At 40.8% G+C, this 18,221-nt stretch overlaps 1 protein-coding gene across 1 annotated transcript in view; it reads left to right on the top strand.

Annotated features, from left to right (window-relative positions):
- Positions 1-693: 693 nt before the first annotated feature.
- The window catches only part of PIP4K2B (phosphatidylinositol-5-phosphate 4-kinase type 2 beta), a 47,309-nt gene continuing 29,781 nt past the window's right edge, over positions 694-18,221 (top strand). The window contains exons 1-7 of the mRNA XM_088474604.1: positions 694-1,473; positions 11,761-11,858; positions 13,989-14,085; positions 14,176-14,328; positions 14,911-15,057; positions 15,153-15,191; positions 15,414-15,527. Of these exons, the coding sequence (XP_088330730.1) occupies positions 1,327-1,473; positions 11,761-11,858; positions 13,989-14,085; positions 14,176-14,328; positions 14,911-15,057; positions 15,153-15,191; positions 15,414-15,527 (795 nt within the window). The 5' untranslated portion in view covers positions 694-1,326. The remainder of the gene's footprint in view (positions 1,474-11,760; positions 11,859-13,988; positions 14,086-14,175; positions 14,329-14,910; positions 15,058-15,152; positions 15,192-15,413; positions 15,528-18,221) is intronic.

Here is an 18,221-nt window from a genome sequence, read left to right as displayed (position 1 = left end):
TGGGGGCACTGCATAGGGGGACCACTACTGGAGGCACTGCATAGGGGAACCACTACTGGAGGCACTGCATAGGGGGACCATTACTGGGCGGCACTACATAGGCGGGCACTGCATAGGGGGACCTCTACTGAGGGCACTGCATAGGGGGACCACTACTGGGGGCATTATACAAAAGGAACTGCATAGGGGGGTGGCGGCGGCAGCTGGGGCTGGCATATGTGCTAGGGGGGTGGTACATTTTAATTTGGGGGATGGAGGGCACCAACATTTATCTTGCCTTCGGACACCTGGGATGAAGTTACGCCACTGCGTACACAAGTACCGAAAGTTGTCCCTACCTAAAGAAGAAAGTTGTGCGCTCGCCATGCTTCGGGCTCGCCACAAGGTTATATTTCTCCTCTATGCCCACTTGGGTGGTAGGGAATGATGCTGGACACTGGCTGCTGAAGTCAGGGTCCTCTCCATGAAGGGGATTTAGACATTACCATGATTGATAATAATAATAATGAGTGTAGGACACTTCGGTTCTCTCTGCAATGAGTCCGTAAAGTACACAAGTACCCATTCACACTGCTAATCTCTCGCCCTATCCCATCACTCAGCTGCAGCATCTCCTGCACACACGCTCATCCCATCCCATGTCGTACACGGTGCAATCTGTCAGCCTGTCTCGGACTGTCTCATTGACGCGCTGGCCCGGGGGTGGCGGCTGTACGTCCCCTGTACCCGCAGGCCACCAGGACTCAGTAACTTGGTCCTTACACCGCTGCCCCGGGCTGTCAGTCAGTAGCAGCAGCCTGCGGAGCCCCGGTTCACGCGTACTCCGCTCAGTTACCCCGCTAGCTGCTGTCTCACGTCTCCCCCCCGCCAGCCGCCCGAGTTGCAGCGGCCCGCACCGCCCACAGCAGGCAGCCATCTTGTCCGGAGCGGGGACCGGACCGGCTCTACCGGGAACACCGGACGGAGAGCTGCTGGAAGGCCGTGCCGGTATTGGGAGCACGGTGCAGGGTCGCCTCTAGCCTCGCTGTGTCGGGGCATTGCATGGCTCACTGTGACAGCTGGCAGGGGAGCGGCACCGACGCACTGACAGGCGGGGAGCGAGACTGAGAGCCGCAGAGCATCAGACAGAGAGCCGCCTACCGGGGTCACATCACCGCGGCGGGACCGGGACGATTGATCCGGCTGGACCGGACCGTGGGCGGAAGACTGGGGACATGAGAGCCTGGTAGCTGGGGCCGATGCCCCGGGAGGCGGGATCCCGGTAACTGATCTGTGCCCAGAGAGCCCGCAGAGCCCCAGGACCGCTCCCGGGAGATCGCGGGGACCATGGCCTCCAACTGCAGCAGCGCCGCCGCCGCCGGCACCGCCAGCAAAACCAAAACCAAGAAGAAGCATTTTGTGTGTCAGAAAGTGAAGCTCTTCCGCGCCAGCGAGCCCCTCCTGAGTGTGCTGATGTGGGGGGTCAACCACACGGTGAGCGGGTCCCCCTGTCTGTCTGTGCACTAGGTGTGCCCTCACACCCATGTATGTGTGTATATATATCTGTGGTAGTCATTGGCAGGTTTCAGATTTGTTCCTGAAAATGTCCCTTGTTTTCAATATTAGCAAATTACACTATTACATTCCCCATTTGTCACATGTACGATGCAATTATTACTGTCTAATTGCCGTTTTGAATTTAGGTGATATTTATGGAAACTGAATGTTTTCAAATGACAGAATGTGTGTAGTGCACCCAGGTGAGCAGGATGATCTGCCCTGTGACATATTTAGATGTACGAGGTTTCAGCAGCAATTGCCCCTGCAAGCTAATCACTAAAATTAGTAACTATGTAATACATAACCATGTACATTTGTACTGTAACCTCGTCTACGTGTATATAAATATCTTTCTATGGCTGTGTGTACATCAACCTTCATATATTGTATAGGAACATACCCAACCATCTCTTGATGACATACCTTTTTATATATATATTCACCCTTTCCTACTATGTACAGTTAGTTACCACCATCACTAAATATGCCCTTATGTGTGTGTATGTGTCATATGCCCCTGTGTGTGTCAAAATGGTGATGTAGAAAGATGCATGATTGACAAAGGTACATGCTTTTTCTGTACAAATAAGTCCTAGGAGTTTATCTACTAATGTTTATCCCTGTATGTATACTGTAATGTAGTCAGTCTGAAGATTGTTCATGTGTGTGAATCCCACGATGATGGGGGTTCATACATTTCTATATTACACTCTTGCAGGGACTGCTAATGTAGGAGGTAAGCAAAACATCAACTAGGATATGTTTATAGTGTCAATATATTCTGGAGGTGTGTACAATAAGAGAGACAAATTGATTATTCCATTCTAACAGTGTAATGTTATATATATTTATTCCTTCCTCAGCATATGTATCTATACATTATAATACTCATGTTCTTCCTGGGTATTGCAGTAGGGAGTCATCCTTTTAGCAATTGAGACACACCTATATATTTCCTTCTCTTTATCTATAATACATATTCATACCAATGTCTGTAATTGCACCACTAAAGCTGCATACACACACAACGATTTTATTAATGAACGATTTGAGTAAACGATTTTTTCCCTTGAAAAAATTTACTAAAATCGTTTACTAAAGTTGTTCATTTACTAAATGTCATGAATGATTTTTATGAACTACAAACGATTTTTGCATATTCCCTTAATGAAAATCGTTGAGTTGACAAGTCTGACTGAACGACAAACTACAAACGACAAACTACAAACGTGAACGCACATGAACAATAATCGTTCATCGTTTGACTCAGAAAGTGAACGATTTTTGCCATCAATTATCGTTAAACGATATCGTTTAACGATAATCATTAAAAAAATCGTTGTGTGTATGCAGCTTCAGTAATAGTTTATACCTCTCTATTGCCTAGATGCTGCTGGAGGTAAACATGGTCTATACATTCAACTCAGCAGTGTGTGGTTATTGCGTCAGAAAGCCATAGTATTAAAAGTACCCTATTTTTATCACTTTGTATAGACCTAAGGCTGGATCCAACAACCCGCGATTTACTCTCGGGAACGAGTAGGTGCTGCTATATGTCACACTTCCGGTACCGCTGCATTCATGGATATTTGTTTGCACACTTATTGTCCATGAATCTGTGACAAGGTAGGGCCATCGGCGGTTACATGCCGTTGCAACAGCAACTCTCCCCCCTCTTGTGCGGGGGTGAGTTAATTAGATTGGGCCTCAGTGGCCACTTTATTAGGTACATCTGTTCACCTGCTTCGATAATGGAAATATCTATTTAGCAAAGCATGTGGCATAAAAATAGATATACTGCGCTCAGCTAACGGTGGTAAATACGTGGTGCAATTCTGCCGTATGTGGTCGTAGCTTCTGCGCTAGTATTGCACTGGTGCCAATAATCTAAAGGCCATTATGTGGTATGTATATAAAACTGAGGATGGAATGTATAATATACACCTACAATTAAATAAACCGACCGATTGATACAAAGACCTACACTCAATAGTAAATGTATTATGTAGTCATGCAGAAATTCACCAAAAACCGATAGTATAATGGTAAAAAAGGTATTTAATGGGAGGTATGCTAAACCAGAAAGAACCAGAAAAACTGCACATGCAAAATAATGTCTGTTGCACCAACTGTGAGAATAAAGGGGGCTGGGTCAGAAGCTACAACCACATACGGCAGATATTGCACCACGTATTTACCACCGTTAGCTGAGAGCAGTATATCTATTTTTCTGTTTATGACCTAGGGATAGAGTCAGCTATCCCATACGGCAGCTCGCTTAATCTCACCATTCCCATCTGTCTCAGTGCGCTAGTACACATCTGCTCTACTATATAAATCATGTGGCAGCAATGCATAAAAGCATGAACAAATGGTCAAAAGACAAATTGTTGGTCAGTCTAATCACTAGAATGGGAAAGAAAAATGATGGAAATTACTGTTATGGTGGAATGATTATTGGTGCCAGGTGGGGTTGTTTGAGTATTCTCAGAAACTGATATACTGGGATTTTCATGCACAACAGTTTCTAGAGCAGGGGTGGGCAATAATCGGCCCTCCAGCTGTTGTTGAACTTCAAATCCCAACATGCCTTGCAACAGTTTTAGCATGGCCAAATAGCAAAACTGTTGCAGGGCATGCTGGGATGTGTAGTTCTACAACATCTGGCGGGCTGCTTATTGCCCACCCCTACTCTAGAGCTTTCAGAGAATAATGTGCAAGAAAAAATTGCATCCAGTGAACAGCAGTCATGTGGACGAAAACATCTGGCTATTGAGATAGATTAAAGGAGTATGGCCAGGCGCTGGCTCAAGCTGACAGGACGGAGATGGTAGCCCAAATAATATGTATTGCAACAGTGGTATGCAGAAGAACATGATTGAACGCACCGCATGTCAAACCTTGAAGTGGATGGGTTACAGCAGCAGAAGACCACTCCTGTTAGCTAAGAATAGTAAACAGACTACGCTGGAGACAGGCTCACCAAAACGGCAAAGTTGAAAATTGGAAAAATGTTATCTTGTCTTATGAATCTCATTTTCTGTTGTGACATGCAGATGGTTCAGTCAGTGTTTGGCTTAAATAACATAAATCCATGGATTCATCCAGTCTTGTGTCAGTGGTTCATTGACCCATGAAGGTGTTTTGTGTAAAGATAAGAGGAATGTATGAATGTGTTCTCATCAGGCCCCTTAATGCCAGATGTGCATTATTTAGCTGCCACAGCCTACCACAGTATTGTTGCTGACCATGTGACCCACCTTATTATGACTAATTCCAAAAGTAATACCACGCCATGTCACAGAGCACGTTATTTTAAGATGGCTCCATGAACATGACAAGGAATTCAGTGTACTCCAATGGCCTCCAGTCACTTGCTCTCAATCCAATAGAACGTTGAATGGGAGATTTGCAGCATAAATATGTAGAATCTCTAAGGTATATTTCCTGTATATTCACATGCCATGAAATATGTAAGTTGTACCTAATAAAGTTGCCTATACTGTCATTAAGCATTGCAAGTTTACTGTTTTGCCAGATGATTGTGGTACTAAACCTTTTCCCAGAGATCTCTTATGATATTGCAATCACCTTTTATAGTAGCACTTTTTATATTTAATGGGGATGGTCTGGGCCTAAAGTAGGCAATCTTTCTAACTGTGAATTTACACCGGGATTGGTAAGGACTCACTATCTTGTGGTCTGTTGTGGTTATCCCATAGACATTGCTGCCCACTTCCATCTGTAATTTATAGAAATCTTGGTCATCAAAATGGGGGGAAAGGGTATAGAGGAAACCCTAAGCACTGGTACCAATTCTGTAGTAATGTCTATAGGTCTAAACAGGTAGAAATACTCCCACAATTGTTATATAATTCAAGATAAATGTTCATATAATCTAGTTTATGTGGAGGTGCACCCATGAGAGTAAAATAGGAATGTAATTGTAGGGAAAGAAAGTACCGTACTCTCTTTCTGTTGGGGCACAAGTTCTACCTGATAGGTTTTTATTATGTTCGTTAACATTAGATACGGGACTAACAAAGACAAACAACATTAAACACATAGCATGATGTGACAAAATTTAGCCTCAAACATAAATTTATACTGAGTAATTAATCAATGTATGTATCACTCAAGATAAAAATGGAAATAATAAATTATAGGAGTATAATACTAGCCAAGGTGAAATAATTTTGAATAGAATAAATAGTTAAGAGGGATATAATCCCTACAAATAACCTAGACACACATGAGCTTAATAAATATAGCTAGACCGCCAAACTATTAATTAATAGTCAATAAATATTGATTGTAAACATACCATTTCTTTATAAATGTCAGACCAAATAATTTTAAAGCGAAAAAAGCGACTGCACACCACTCAATATATCCAGCTGGATATAATTACATAGCAGACAAGAAAATGCTAAATCTCTGTAATTAAAAAGAGTGGAATGCACTTGTATATGTATATCAACCAAAATATTTGTTTCATATAAATACCAATATAATATATGTCAAGAGTCCTAAAGTTGATTACATGTATTTTAGTTGGGTAGATTAGGTGAAAATCAAGACAATATACATTTTCCTTGATGTAATATAATTTATGCATATGAGTAGATCACATGCTATATATTATTTAAAGGGGGTACCAGGTATACAAATAATTAGGAAGATGGAAATAAAGATACCACTCACTAATAGCTAGGGGATAGGTTGCTGCTGTATCTCATGTACAATGTAGTGAAGAGAGATGAGCGGACCCACCACATATACTATGAGGGTATAAGTATAGTAGCATCTGCTGCTCTCTCACAAGAAGCACTGTGTCCTGTTTACACAATACTGGTATATTAGTGCAAATTGGAGTGAGCGAGCCAGAATAGGTATCGGATAAGATAAGGGTCAAGTCGGGGTGTGGGTTGATGCTTCAACCCTAATGTGCAGGCCATCTGCACTGTGTGTAAAGTGAGTGTATGCCCATACCCACAATAAACCTGCCTGAAGGAGAAAAGAGGGAAATATGCTGAATCATGTAATACACTCCCAAACCACTGATATCTCATAGACAGCGCAGTGGGAACATTGATGGGGTGGCGTGGGCAGCAAATCCCTGAAAAAGAATATACCTGATAGTAGGTGGTGTGTCCCAGAACGGAGTTCTTGTGTGCGCACCGAGGACTCCGTATGAAGACGCGCATTTCACCAGTCTCATGGCTTCGTCAGAGTACTTTCTTTCCCTACAATTACATTTATAGAAATCTGCCTAGTTGTCCATCCTTCTGTAACAGGCACAGGAATACATAGGGATCAGTGGGGTAGATGTATTATAGCAGCACTTAACGTGCCGCTATACCGCTTCCTGCTTCGCCTCTTTACCGAGGCGAAGCAGGAAGCACTACCGATGAGATGTAAGAACATCTCATCGGCCGGAGAGAGGGAGCGTTAACTCCCCCCTCCGACGCTACCCGCTAGAGACAACAGCGCATCAGTCTAGTGCTGATGCACTCTGTCTCTCTGTCCCGGCCGGCTCAACTGAGCATGCGCGGGTCTCGCAAGTATCGCGAGATCCCCGCGCGCAGCCTGGAGCCGGCTGCAGCCAGGACATCACTGTCCCTGCTGTGGGGATAGGCTAGCGCCAGGCTGTAGCTGTCGATAACGACAGCTACAGCCGGCCGAACGGTCATGCGGTATGACCGTTCGTATATGGCCCTGCCGCTCGGTGCTGCTATCTACAAGATAATGACAGGGGCGCATAGATCATACATCGGGGGGAAGCGGTATCAGCGCACATAACGTGCGCTGATACCGCTTCAGGGCTTCATACATCTCCCCCAGTATGATTTACCGCCGGCCGCATGGACTTTCGTCCGTCGGCTTCCCGACATATGTGTGTGTGTATATATATATATATATATATATATATATATACATACATACATACATACATACATACATACATACAGTCAGGTCCATAAATATTGGGACATTGACAGGATTTTCATATTTTGGCCTCTATTCACCACCACAATGGCTTTGAAATGAAACAAACAAGATGTGCTTTAACTGCAGACTTTCAGATTTAATTTGAGGGTAATTACATCCAAATTAGGTGAACGGTGTAGGAATTACAATGGTTTCTATATGTGCCTCCCACTTTTTAAGGGGCCAAAAATAATGGGACTATCAACTCAAAAGCTATTTCATGGACAGGTGTGGGCTATTCCCTCGTTATTTCATTATCAATTAAGCAGGTAAAAGGTCTGGAGTTGATTCTAGGTGTGACATTTGCATTTGGAATCAGTTGTTGTCGACTCTCAATATGAGATCCAAAGAGCTGTCACTATCAGTGAAGCAAGCCATCATTAGGCTGAAAAATCAAAACAAACCCATCAGAGAGATAGCAAAAACATTAGGCGTGGCCAAATCAACTGTTTGGAACATTCTTAAAAAGAAAGAACGCATCGGAGAGCTCAGCAACACCAAAAGACCCGGAAGGCCACGGAAAACAACTGTGGTGGATGACAGAAAAATTATTTCCCTGGTGAAGAAAAACCCCTTCACAACAGTTGGCCAAATCAAGAACACTCTCCAGGAGGTAGATGTATATGTGTGAAAGTCAACAATCAAGAGAAGACTTCACAAGAGTGAATATAGAGTGTTCACCACAAGATGTAAACCATTGGTGAGCAACAAAATCAGGAAGACCAGATTAGAGTTTGTCAAACAACATCTAAAAAAGCCATTACAGTTCTGGAACAACATCCTATGGACAGATGAGACAAAGATCAACTTGTACCAGAGTGATGGGAAGAGAAGAGTATGGAAAAGGAAAGGAACTGCTCATGATCCAAAACATACCATCTCATCAGTGAAGCATGGTGGTGGTAGTGTCATGGTGTGGGCATGCATGGCTGCCAATGGAACTGGTTCCCTTGTATTTATTGATGATGTGACTGCTGATAAAAGCAGCAGAATGAATTCTGTAGTGTTTTGGGCAATATTATATGCTCATATTCAGTCAAATGCTTCAGAACTCATTGGACGGCGCTTCACAGTGCAGATGGACAATGACCCGAAGCATACTGCAAAAGCAACCAAAGAGATTTTTAAGACTAAAAAGTGGAATGTTATGCAATGGCCAAGTCAATCCCTTGACATGAATCCGATTGAGCATGCATTTCACTTGATGAAGACAAAACTGATGGGAAAATGCCCCAAGAACAAGCAGGAACTGAAGACATTTGCAGTAGAGGCCTGGCAGAGCATCACCAGGGATGAAACCCAGCGTCTGGTGATGTCTATGCATTCCAGACTTCAGGCTGTAATTGCCTGCAAAGGATCGCAACTAATTACCCTCAAATGAAATCTGAAAGTCTGCAGTTAAAGCACATCTTGTTTGTTTCATTTCAAAGCCATTGTGGTGGTGAATAGAGGCCAAAATATGAAAATTCTGTCAATGTCCCAATATTTATGGACCTGACTGTATATGTGTGTGTGTATGTGTGTGTGTGTGTGTGTGTATATATATATATATATATATATATATATAAAATATAACCTCTCCAGAACTTATTAAAGTTTCCAACAATCACTTTCTGCAAGAATATATATTTCAGTTTGGTGGGTACAATACAAATGCGGGAAATTATATTCAAATTAATTATACTAGATCATTGGTTCTCAAACTTGGTCCTTAGGACGTCAAGCAGTGCATGTTTTCCGGGTCTGCTCACAGAATCACAAGTGAAATGATTAGCTCCACCTGTGGATCTTTTAAAATGTCATTGAGTAATGACTACACCTGTGCACCTTTTGGGTGACCTGGAAAACGTAACCTGTTTGGGGTACTGAGGACCAAGTTTGAGAACCATGGATATTTTTGTTTAATGCAGCAGTGAGTCTGAAAAAGTAAAACATCCCATGAGAATGAATACGTAAAAATGGAAAAGCATAGTTAAGACACAAACATTGCCTAAAAATATCAACCGCTTTTCATCACTATGTGAAAAACAGTCACATAGGGATTGAGAGAGTCTCAAGATTCCATAGTATCCTTGTGCGTTTATGTTTCTGTGCATAAAACTTCAATATGGTAATGGCATCGCTCATTTTTGCTTGCACCACTATGAGGTGCAATAAAATATAAGCAAATATCACTACCTACACATCACACAGAAATGTAACTAATTGAATTGCTCCCTTGGTGCTTATTTCAGATTTGTAACTTTTTTTTTTTTTTAATCTTTTTGCTTGATTTTTCATTTTACAGTGAATGGGTTCACCCAATTAGTTGCGAAGGGGGCGAAGTGCCCCCCTAGCGGCCCAATCCTTCTGATACAGAATTATGTTTAAATTAAATGTGGACTTCACCTCTAGGCTTTGGATATAGTATAGTTTTCTTTTTTATTTTCAGTGGTAGATAGCAATGTCAAAATAACTTGATTTTATAGCTGATTACAAAACAAAACTACTTTTTGTTATTTGAGTTTTCAAACCTGCAAATGGGTGGTGCTCTATTTTGCTATGTGCAATACAGCTTAGTTAGGCAATCTGGGCCTCCTAAAGTTTGTTAAATCTCCTCTTCCACTGTGCATGAATGTTCTACTTTCAGCGCTCATTAGATTGTAAGGCAGTGATAGGCAACCTGATACATTTCAGGGGTTGCATTAGGTGGAACTCTAACCTTCACAAATGCCAAACATTACTCTTAATCTCAATGGTAAATGAATATATTTAATAAATGAAACTGACATCTCTCTGTATTATCATATCATATCAGCAAGCCTTTTAAACAAACATTACAAGATTATCCAAAAATAAACAAGTAACTCCAAAGGAGGAAGGCGCTGGGGGCTGCATGTGAAGGATTGGAGGGTCCACATCACTGTTGAAGCGCTCATGAAAAGGGCCCTCCCTACCCTGTGTGTTCCTGTCGGCATTTAAAATGTCTACCTTTATGTCATGTTATTCCCCACTGTCCTGTGCTGCAGAGCCTTAAAAATCACCAACAACATTTATAATACTGTGGTAAAAAAACACTGGAGCTGTGACATTTTCCACCAAACTAGCAGACCGTTAAGATGTATACATTCACCTAACTGATTACCAGGTGCCATGCACCATCAAAATTCTCTGTTGATCCAGAGAATTTGGCTATGATTTGTAATGTTTATAGCGATACCTAATGTCTCATTTTTTTTTTTTATTACAAACATAATGTTCTGTAGAATTTTGTGTTTTATGTTTTTTTTTTTTTAAATTGTATTAGAATCAGTCTGTGCTTACATGCAAGAACACTAATTTTGATGTTGGTGACAAGTCTGCTAATGTTTGGCTTCAATATTGGTGACATGTAAGCTCATGTTCTCTAACAGTGCTGGCAGTGTGCAGAGTTTCATGCTAGACACAGGAGCTTTTCCTCCTCCGTTAATGTAAGAATCAAAATTAGTGAGCATTGCATCCGTGGTAATTACAATTCTATTTTATTGTAAATAATTGAACTCTGTTTAAGTCCATTGTTAGTTTTGGGAAGGGGTAACATTTACATCGGGTTAGTGAATTGGCCATATTCAAAATGCAGTCTTAGATAAACAGTATACATTATGCAGCAGTAAGACATTTCTAGATGTTTATTATTAAACTTACAACCAGTACACACTTAAAAGCAGAATTGGGACTTATGATGATAGCGAATTGATCAACATGTTCTATTAAAAGTGATTGATAATGTTCTCCAGTTTAACAATGTTAACAGCCAAAAAAAAATTATAAATTGATTAATTGATCGTAGTTAAAATAAGTTAGCTTTTGGCTTTCATGGTTGATGGGCTGAACAGGACATAGGTCCACTTTTAATGTGAATATGGCAGACTATCACGGCCGTATAATATACTGATATCTTTACAGATATGTGTAGGAAGTAAGCACTTCACCAAAACCACTCATGGTAGTCAATAAAACCTGATATGAAATCCACTAAACGTCCAATAATCATTTAGCCCAGAGTTGCTTGGTCTGAGTCTCAGATATACAGGAGACTGAGGAACTGTGCGCTAAATGTAAAACTTATCCATTTTCTTCTTATACTGATATCTTTAAATGTGAACTTTTATATACAATATAAGTGTGTGGACAAACCATTTTACAAAACAAGTGGGGAAAGATGGTACCTGCAATCCAGCTTACTAAATCATAGTGTTTTCTGGTCTGCAGATCAATGAACTGAGTAATGTCCCTGTTCCGGTCATGCTGATGCCAGATGACTTTAAAGCGTACAGCAAGATCAAAGTGGATAACCACCTTTTTAACAAGTGAGTGTGGAAGAAGATGCATGCACCACTCCTGTGGAAATCTTACATTTATTGCAATTTTTATATGGGAAATACCTTGTGTTTTGCTGTTCTATGAAATCTCACAAAACCTGATTTATTTTTCATATCTGTGCCAATTATTTCCTATTACGCTTTTGTAACAGACGAAGATATAAAAAAAAAGCAAATTAATAGAAAATTACCCCCTGGTGAACATCCCCTTATGTGCATACACTCTATAGGAGTTAGGGAAGCAGGGTGACCGAAAACACTGCACAACAATGAAAATGTTTCCGATGTGAAAATAGTTACTTCTAATTGATGTCAGCATGCAAAGAATGAATATGACATTTAAAACTCTCAGTTAGCTCTGAGTTCCGAGATATAGCCCATTTATGACGATGTAGGGGTATTCCTAGTGAAGTGGGCAGAATGGAATTTTACCAGCAATCTGCGTTCCGCGCAGAGGGGGCGGGGCCTAATGACCCAATCAAATTAATCAGTTATTTGTCCCCTCCCCTATTCAAATATATGTGATTCACGGGGTTACCCACACAAGATAACTGTGGTGCACTGAGTGATAAGCATAGCGAGCGATTCCACCAAGACATTTCAGCAATGGAACAAAGATATCAGGGTAGGTGAATCACTACTGTTGGACAGTGACAAGAGATGCCCCAGAAGAGGAGTACAAGCAAAGAGAAAGCACCCCCATGAATAGGCCACTATATTAGATAGTACTTTCGTATGCTGTATGTTTCGTATGCTGTATGTTTGTTTCATTTCGTGTTCTTATTTGAGATTGATAGAAAATAAATAACAGTTGTTATAATTCAATCAAGAAAATATTAGATTATTTTAAAATAGCTTTTCACTATAGGAGCGTACACACTAGACGATATGCTCCCTGAGCGATATAGTCTAGCGTGTCCCCGGCAGGGTGTGCTCAATGTCGTTCATGACATTGAGCACACCCGCTGAGCGATATCATTAACGATATCGTTCAGCGCCGGGCTCTCTTTCCCATTCCCAACTTGCAGCAACCTGACAATATCGTCAGGTTGGCCTGCATGTTTACCCGATGAACGATAATGACGAACGACCCGCGGGAACGCGCATCGTCGTTATCATTCATCGTTTTAGTGTTAAAAATGTACGATAAAGTGGACGACTGAACGATAACGATATCGTTCAATTGTCCACTTTAATCGGCCAGTGTGTACGCACCTTATGACTATATTACTAATGTACATACAGTATAGTGCAAGTAGTGTAGCTAAAAAAATAGAGCTAGTAAATACATTCTGAAATCATTTTAGTTTTTCTTGACCTCAAATTTAGTAATGTATGACTATTTTTAGAAAGGAAACAAATTTAAAGTATTACCGTATATACTCGAGTATAAGCCGAGTTTTTCAGCACATTTTTTGTGCTGAAAAAGCACCCCCTCGGCTTATACTCGAGTGAAGTGTGTAGCGCTGACCGGACGGAGTTCGCTCAGCGCTATACAGCACAAACACACAGCCGCCGGAACCGGCAGCTGTGTGTTTGTTGTAATCAGCAGCCGATGAGAGTCTGTCAGACTCTCACCTGCTGCTGCTGTTCCCACTGCGGGAGCCATCTTCCGGCTCCCGCAGTGGGTAATGGAAGAGACGTCATGAGTAATGACGTCTCTCCCATGCAAAGCGGCCGGAGGAGCTGTTAGCGGCGGGACCAGGAGTGGGGGTTTCAGGTAAGTGTTTTTTTTATTTTTTTATTACGTCTCTCTCTACTGGGGGGGACTACTGGGGGCACTACCAGAGGGGGATTACTACAGGGGGCACTACCAGCTGCTGCATTTCCCACCCTAGGCTTATACTCGAGTCAATACGTTTTCCCAGTTTTTTGTGGTAAAAGTAGGTACCTCGGCTTATATTCGGGTCGACTTATACTCGAGTATATACGGTAATTTGTTGTACAGTGGAATAGGACCTTTTTCTACAAATGAATGATTGCAACACAATGTAAACAAATGAAAGCTTTTCTTGTTGTGGATTGTGGTTGATGGAGACAGTCACATGCAGTGACACTTGTACTGCTTAGTCTTGCAGGCTTGTTCGTATTAGTGATTTAATTCTGTAATATTTCTAGGGAGAACCTGCCAAGTCGCTTCAAGTTTAAGGAGTATTGTCCCATGGTATTCCGAAATCTGCGAGAGAGGTTTGGGATCGATGACCAAGATTACCAGGTATATAATATGAACACCTCTGACTTCCCCCTGTAAGGATAGAAGAAGTAATCATTCTTTATTTTGGTGTTTTGGGCTATTCTTCCTCAGAACTCTCTGACCCGCAGTGCACCTGTGAATAGCGAGAACCAGGGGCGGTTTGGCTCACGATTTCTCACTACATTTGATCGGCGGTTTGTCATCAAGACAATATCTGGTGAGGATGTGGCTGAGATGCACAATATTCTGAAGAAATACCACCAGGTAACTGCAGTTGTACTAAACCACCCATTCTCTAAGTCAACTAATTCTTTAGTCTGTTTCCATGTGTGGTCTGCCTCTTCCTGCTCGTAGAGCTGTTGTGCTAACTGTAACAATTACATGTTAGCTTGTGTCAATAAGCAATAAAACAATAAAAAATGGCATTAAAAGTGATTAAAAACAATAAAATTAGTTGATGATTAGCAATTATATTATAGCTGTTGTCCGATAATGTGGGAGTGTGGGAATAGGTCATTTATGGCTGGAAAGCCTGAGTCCTTACCCTAAACTTGCTCAGTCACTTCCCTCCAGTTCTCCTGTAGCGCCAGCAGTCTCTTCTCCCCCCTGATATTTCTGGTCTCTGTGCTCCATTCCTGGCGTTAGCCGGTTGGTGTTGGTATTGGGGGTATTCAGTCTGCGGCACTGGTAATATCCAATGCGTGTCTTACATTGTGTACTTGATCTTTCCTCTCATGTACACTCCTACCAAAACCCTCTTCTTTTCAATTCCACTACCATCTCTCTATCTTGCTGCATGTTTTTATGTAGGTCTACAATGACCGCTATTCACTTCTTTCTTGGCAGTTTATAGTGGAGTGTCACGGTAACACCCTACTTCCTCAGTTCCTTGGTATGTACCGACTCACAGTGGATGGTGTAGAGACCTATATGGTGGTCACCAGGAATGTGTTCAGCCACCGACTTGGAGTTCACCGCAAATATGACTTAAAGGTAAGATGACAACATGTACATGCTGTTTATTAGTTGGTGGGAATAATTATTGCATAGTGGTCCTGTTCTCATCTTTTCTTTTACTTATCTCTCAGGGTTCCACTGTATCTAGAGAAGCCAGCGACAAAGAAAAGGTGGGTATTGGCACTCAAAGAGGTTATGTAGATAGGAATGAATTTGCACTTCACCTATGTATATAAACAGCCATCCCTTATACTGCCCAAACAATTAGTATAGCTAATTAAGACACCCAACCTTCAAATTAATATCTCACTCTAAGCAGCCTATGTTTTTCCATCCTGGTAAAATCCTTGCATACGTACAGTTAAATTGACACTGCCTTCCTTAATCTGCAGGCTAAGGATTTGCCTACCTTTAAAGATAATGATTTCTTGAATGAAGGGCAGAAGTTACATGTAGGCGAAGAGAACAAGAAGATATTCCTGGAGAAGTTGAAAAGAGATGTGGAGGTGAGAGCTGCCCTTCATTATTAAGAACTTGCAATTAGGCATGTCTAAATGACCTATAAAGAACCAGTGTTATCTAAATATCTTGTCCTCGCTGGGAAAATATTATATAATTTTAATTGCAACTACAATAAAAACATGAATACATTATTTGTATATTTAGAAACATAATAGTTTCTAAATACAGGTTATTCTCCCATATCCAAATATTCCGAAATACGGAATATTCCAAAATACGGAATATTTTTAGCATGACTGAGATAGTGAAACCTTTGCTTTTTGATGGTTCAATGTATACAAACTTTGTTTAAGGCACAAATTATTAAAAATAAAGTATAAAATTACCTTCAGGCTTTGTGTATAAGGTGTATATGAAACCTAAATGAATTTCATGTATGTACACAAACTTTGTTTGATACACAAAATTATTGAAAATATTGTATAAAATGACCTGCAGGCTGTGTGTATAAGGTGTATATAAAACATAAATGCATTCTGTGTTTAGATTTGGGTCCCATTCCCTAGATTTTTCCTTACGATATACAAATATTCCAAAATACGGAATATTCCGATATCCAAAATACCCCCGGTCCCAAGCATTTTGGATATGGGAGACTCAACCTGTATACATTGTCATTTATTGACTTTTGGGAATGTTAACCTATGTAGGGAATTTTTTTTCCTGCCCCTTTTTTTTTTTTTAATAACTTTTCCCCCTGAATTCTATTGCAGAACCCACATACTGGGGGACATATATAAAAACTGCTGTACACTTAGCTGGAAAAAGCCATAGCTTCAAATAAGACATTGGCTTTTATCTTCTACAATTTAGAAAATAAAAGCCAATATATTATTTGGAGCTATGGCTTTTTGCAGCAAAGTGTACAGCAGTTTTTATATATGTCTCCATGATGTGGGTTCCGCAATAGAGTCTAAAAGTATACTACAAATAAAAAGAATACAAATGCTGTCTTTTTAGGCTTTTATTTGTCCCCCCCCCTACCACCACCACTCTTGTCTTCTGTATGCTGGCAGTAGGGAGGGCGGATTCTGTCCCTTCTGAGAGAAATTGGGGCATTAAATATGGGAAAAATAAGGATTCATACCCTTACAATTTACTCTGCAGCCAAATTGGTATTAATGGTTCACTACCTGAATGGTCCTATTTGTTTTTAGAACCAGATAATTTTCTGACATAAAATTGATTTATTGTGTGTGTTGTTTTTTTTTAAATAGTGTGTTGTTGTTTGTTTTCATGTACTTGCGTAATGAGTATTGTTACAGAACAATTTTTTTTTTTTTTTAAATTGAGTAGTTTTGATTGAAGTTTTAAAATATACCCAACAGTAAATGAAATAGATGAAACAATTGAGCTGTGGCAGATGTGAAGAAACAAATACAGCATATGATAGGCAATAGAATAGGGCAATGTACAGTATAGAATAGAATATATATAAAGAACATGATATACTTAGTACTCCTTAGCATATAAATCTATAGCAAATACTCGAAGGCGCCGTTCTAGCTCGCAGAGCCAGAGATAAAAGAAGTACAATAGATAAATAGCACATCAAAAAATTAAGTTGCACAAAAACCCTGCAATTACAAACTTAAATATAACAATCACATACCAAAACAATAGAAAGTATATAAATATAAAGCATCTGCCCAAATAACATTATACACTTGCCTCTAAAAGAAAAAATATATAAACAAACCTTCTCATGATCCCCCAGCCTGTATAACCTAGGCATACCCATAAACTCCCCCTAAACTACCATAAAACCCCAAGCCTCCCCATCCAATGAAAGGATAATGAAAACGCATAACTGACCAGGGCAATAGACTAATGGCCCTGAGCTAGGCTAAGCCAACTCTCCCACTCTATAAACAAAATATGGTGTTCCTCTCATACATAATACTTGGCACTGTACTAACCGATAGCACAAAAGAGAATAAAAGGACAACTGAAAATTTAAATTTCTCAAACAATTTGTTAGAGAAAATTACCAAACCATTAGTGCAAAACATTCGGTTTCAAAATATTATTCCGGCCAGGTCTCAGCCTCCTGCAAGAATATGTGAACAGTCCCACCACTGTTCACCCAAGGAATAATAGCAAAATACAGGGAGTACATTAACAATAGATCCTGGAGCCTCCTGTCCATCCAGGGACTCGCTGAAAAAAACAAAGGATACTATAATGCAAAATCCTGGAGCCTCAACTCACCCAGTAGGAGTAAAGAACTGATAGTCGAAAAGACCACAACGGATCATGGCAACCAGGAACCCAGAAGGTATCAAGCTCAGGAGTAAACACATCGAATGAACAGGATAGATCCAGAAATTGCTCTTCCATAGAAGGTGTGCATGCAATAGCTATAGAATACTGAGGTACAGCCATCTTGTCTCCAAGCTTAGTAAGAAGCCTCTGAGTAGAGGCATTAACAGTCTGGAGGAGTTGCAGCAGTGTCAGTCATCTTTGAGGTTTTCAGCCACAAATATGGCAGTCTATGTAGCGTAGTACAAAAGCTGCCAAACTTCACAAATGTGTTGGAGGTCCACCACAACAGGGAAAGTTGAGTATCAGCCAGGAAAGAAATCAGTACCAGTGACAATAAACAAAGAAAGAGATTCTACTCCACCATTCCAGGAGCGACAGAGCAGCAGGAAGATCTGCACAGCAGCTCCCAGAGC

The sequence above is a fragment of the Taudactylus pleione genome, unplaced genomic scaffold (genome assembly GCF_031769625.1).
Source record: "Taudactylus pleione unplaced genomic scaffold, aTauple2 ptg000155l, whole genome shotgun sequence".
NCBI lineage: Eukaryota > Metazoa > Chordata > Amphibia > Anura > Myobatrachidae > Taudactylus > Taudactylus pleione.
The sequence above is the reverse complement of the archived record's forward strand: the minus strand, read 5'-3'. Positions and strand labels throughout refer to the sequence as shown.